Source organism: Gastrolobium bilobum, unplaced genomic scaffold, assembly GCF_033153095.1.
Source record: "Gastrolobium bilobum isolate Gb01-03AN ecotype WA unplaced genomic scaffold, APGP_CSIRO_Gbil_v1 utg11974, whole genome shotgun sequence".
Taxonomy (NCBI): domain Eukaryota; kingdom Viridiplantae; phylum Streptophyta; class Magnoliopsida; order Fabales; family Fabaceae; genus Gastrolobium; species Gastrolobium bilobum.
The window spans coordinates 10,515-15,067 of record NW_026897182.1 but is presented as its reverse complement, the minus strand read 5'-3'; the positions used below and the strand labels follow the sequence as shown (position 1 = coordinate 15,067).

Here is a 4,553-nt window from a genome sequence, read left to right as displayed (position 1 = left end):
TTTTTTTTTAATATTTTTTTTAATACATTTAAAACTTTCTTTAAAAAAAAAATTCGGGAACATTGTCTCCTAACCTCCATCCCTAAATACGCAGACATAAATAATATTAATTGGATCCGCCGTTGCATAGTGATGATGGAGAGCACCCTGCATTGACGAAATAATGAATGGTTTTGGGGAGATCTTGAAAACTCTAGCCGAACTAACATAACATTGCATGATTTCTAATACTACTCTTGTCTATCTCGATCTTAATGTTGCTTTAGCATTCAAGGGAGATGTATGTTGATTTTTTTTCAATCAATATGCTAAGAAGACAGAAATATTAAACTTGTCTATAGTGCTTCTCGGCAAAAAGGTTGACACAGGGAGGGAGTGGTTAAAGTAGTTATATGCACTCGACTTTCAATTTGCTAATTTTGCATGTAGTTAATTTGTTTAGGAACAAAGCTTGCAGGGCTATACTATGTGCAGATATTATTATGCATAGTTTACACAAACTTTTTCGAACATGTGATCATAACAAGTTCTTGAGTGAGAGTATGTACTCTTTCTTACAAAATGGCTCATAATAACATTTATGCAACTAAAGAACTGAAACGCTTATAACTGCTTTTTGACCGTGTACAGCTATTTGCATCTTCCACAACCTGTTCTTGTGCTCCAAAAGAAAAATATTGGTTCATCAATTTCTTGTTGAAGGAGCCCTGCTTGTAGTTCAACTGTAGGGTACCATCATCTATTGGCAGATTGGAGCAAGAGGGTCCCATTATATCAACACGTTTTTGTTTATTGGTCGAAGAATGAGAAGAAATAGATAATTCTTGAAAACGACTAGAAGTTGAATGAACATGAAGAGGCACATGTGGCTTTACTTGAATTACCCCTTGCATTAGGCCTGCAGTAAAATATTTTTTGGAAGAAGGACTTGGAAGATAAGTCCTTATAGATAGTGTTCTTTTGTTGTTTGGAAGAGAGCATGTTTTTGAGTATCTTTGCCTTAATGGGACTGGAAAGTTTTCCAAGTTTTTCCTTGAACTGAAAGAACTCACAGAATCACCATCTTCCAACTCTGAGGTGGTTGCTTTTGTCTCTCTTTTCTTAGGCCACTGGATAAGAAACTTTAAGCTCCTTGCAGCATAATTGACAGAACTAGAATTGCTGTTACATGGGGAATTGGCTGACTCATAATTGTTTAGTTCACTAGAGCATGGATTTGATTCTATACTTGCCTGATCATAATTGACATTAGATGAATTCTGAATTCCAGTGTACAAGAATATCTCAGCATCTGATATTCTGAATGAAGTTCCAGGACTGGCTCCAATACCATGTGTTTTCAAATGAGTAACAAGAGCATTTCTTGCCATATAATCCTGGCAATTAGAAATCCCTCCAGCTGAAATCAGTTGCTTGATTAAAATTTCAGAAGATGCTGATCTTGGTCTTTGCTTCAGATGATCCAGAGGGGTCATCCTATCAGCATCACGAATGTTCAAATCAATTGATGGAACAGACATCAATAATTCCACTACATCACATGGGATGTTATGAATCACAGCTACATGAAGAGCTGTTCTTCCATCATTGTTCCTCACATTGATGATGTCCTGCATGTTCACAATCTTTTCACTTATCAATTGCTTCATGAGCTCAGTGTGCTTGTCCAATCTATAGAAACCAGGGCTTCTGAAACCAACAACTGCCATATGAACAAAAGTATTTCCATAGTGATTGGTTAACATTGCTAATGAGGGAGATGCTCGAATCAGAATCTCTACCACAGGTAAGTAACCTCTATAAGAAGCCACATGCAATGCTGTATTGCCTTGAGCATCAGTTGAGTTGATAATATCAGATGATACAATTAGATTTCTCACTACCTGCATCATTAAAATAATGAAAATAAGCAACGGTTAATTTATTATTAATCCCAATGAAATGCTAGAAGTAAATTTGGACATACTGAACTTTTCTAGCATTAACTGTCCCCAAAAGTATCAAATTTGAAGGCAAGCGGCAGTCACAAAAATAAGCAAGAATGCAAAATATTTAACATTCTCTGGTTTGAGTCTATATATACAAGATTCTATGGGTTCTACCCCTAAGTCAGGTGCCAAACGGAGCCAATTGGAATAAAGCATTAAGAAATATTGTATGAGGAATTCACCTAAATGTGTATGGTATTATTTGAACAGTGTACTAAAAATCTTATATGTCACACTTATCTTTAAGGAGCCTGATCTATGGAAAAGCTTGAAAATGCAACGAACTAGATGTTCTGTAATATCTATATCCAACCCAACATGAAAAGGTTCATGCCTTTTCATACTCTCCTAAATAAGATAATCTCATGATAAGCCTAAATTTTCTGATTGATAATTTAGAAACTTTTAATTATAAGCCAATTACATTTTCTTTTCGTTTTTTCCCCAGTTTACAATTAAATTTATACAGCCTCTGCTGGCCAAATGAAGAAAAGTGTATTCAAGTGACCCTTGAAATATACCGAGTTTTTCTCTAGTTTATATAAAAATATGATACCTATGTCCTTATGAATTCCAAGTATAATATAACAACACAATTAAACAAGAAAGTGCTCATGAATTTTCTACAAGCACTTTTAAGTAATCTGCCTCACCTCAACTTGGCCTCTTCCTGCTGCTGAATGCAAGACTGTACATCCTTGAGCATCTCTATAGGATAAAATCTCAGAAACACTTGCTAGAAACTTGTTCAGTATTTCCCAATCCCCTCCTCTAGCAGCAGCATGAATGGCCCTGTTCACCATTTCCCTATTGAAAACCCAAGCACCTTCATCTAACTTCTCTCCCAATTCTGCTCCAGTGCTGCTAAGAAACTCTTTTCTTGAGAGGGCAGAACCAAACAGGAGCAAAAAGACCTCAGAGTTTTTGCCCCTAGCTGCAGCATAAAGTATGTCAGTGACACCATACTCTCCTTCACCAAACACAAGCAAAGGGTCTCTTCCCAACAATTCCTTAACAAAGTCAACATCCCCAGCTGAAGCAGCAGTGTAGAGAAGCCATCCACCATAGCCAGCACGAATGAGAGAGTTGTTCCCACTTCCTATCTCACAATCAAGCAGAAGATTCCTTGCAACCTTGGAACGACACTTAGCAACATCTTCAAACTGAGCCTCATCATCCCACACAGTTTCAAGGCGGCGAATTCTACGAAGTGAAGTGAGCTTAATGAGGAGGTTAGTGTCAAGGTGGAGAAGCTCAATGACCAAATCATAGAGACCATTTGCAGCTGCAAAATCAATTGGAGTTGCATACCACCATTTGTCTCCTGTGCTCTCCCAACGAAGAGGGAAGTACGAGGAAGACATGGTAACACCAATTTACAAGAAAAAACACTCTCTAGTCTCTACCACTGTGTTTATTTCCAGTTCCAAGCACAAGAACCAAGTGGCTTTTTAGAACCCCATGAATGCATAAAGTGAAAGCACATCACTGAGAAAAGATATGCTTATTATTCTCTTGGACCATTGAAAATTGTGAATAGTGAAGTACAAGGTAACCAAACTAGGATGCCGTAATTGGCCAACATGAAGCTAACTATAAAATGTTGTCACAGGATGTTAGATGACAAAAGGAAAATGACCACAAGAAAGGATTTGTGAGGGAAGGTGGTTCTTATCTCTATGGTGGAGCAAAAAGTTAAAAAAGAAGGCATTGAAAGATTGAGATTCTTGGGGTCTGTGACCTCTCAGCCAAAGGATATTTATTAAATTATATAAATCATTAGACCCCACTACGTTGTTTTCATTCCCTTGAGGAAATTTCGAGGATTGTGTCATTTATAGCAAGACATGGAGCATCAGCACCCACTTAGCTGGGCACGTAAAAAGAAAAAAAGAGATATAGAGGGCACATAATTTTTTGTTACTAGTTTTAGGCGTAATTTCTTTTCATACATAATTATTTGCATGACTTAAAATTATAGCCATGCTAAGCCCTGGAGGCCATAAAACTTATGTGGTGTTCACCATTAGGGGCATAAATTATGCACACCAGATATAGAGACAACACTCAGGACAAGATAGGGCCTGCTTTTTTTTTTTTTTTTGATAAATTATAAGTATTTTCACGCGAAGTAATTTTATTCGGGACGGGTTTAGAATTAAAACTTTAAATTTCTTTCAAAAATAATACTGAAAAAAATTGAATACTTGCTTTTACTCTTATTTGCTTATGCGTGCCGTGCATGTATGAGATTTACGCCTTATATGTCTTGAAGCCTATGATTTGGGAAAGACAAAAGAGGGAACATGGAAAGGAACTTCCACCATTTTGTTGGTGTAATTGGAATCCGTGTCCTATTAAAAATGTAAAAACAATAATAATGTTTAATAAATTATGCACAACTTATAGTTTTGTAATGAATAAGGGTGCCTATACTTTTTTCACCTCTTAATCTCAAATGGCATGACCTTTATATGCAATTGCGAAAGTTGGAATCATTAGTACGTAGTACCGATTACACTGGATAAAACTTTTTCTAGATTATTCTTTTAGTTAACTACTCTG

General features: G+C 36.5%; 1 protein-coding gene across 1 annotated transcript; it reads right to left on the bottom strand.

The window, feature by feature from the left end:
• Nucleotides 1-450: 450 nt before the first annotated feature.
• Nucleotides 451-3,617, bottom strand: LOC133304732 (uncharacterized). The gene is made up of 2 exons (XM_061504781.1): nt 2,642-3,617; nt 451-1,883 (listed from the first exon to the last, which is right to left on the bottom strand). Exons 1-2 carry the CDS (start codon nt 3,350-3,352, stop codon nt 579-581), a joined length of 2,016 nt encoding a protein of 671 aa, XP_061360765.1. The 5' UTR covers nt 3,353-3,617; the 3' UTR covers nt 451-578.
• Between the last annotated feature and the right edge of the window lie 936 nt (nt 3,618-4,553).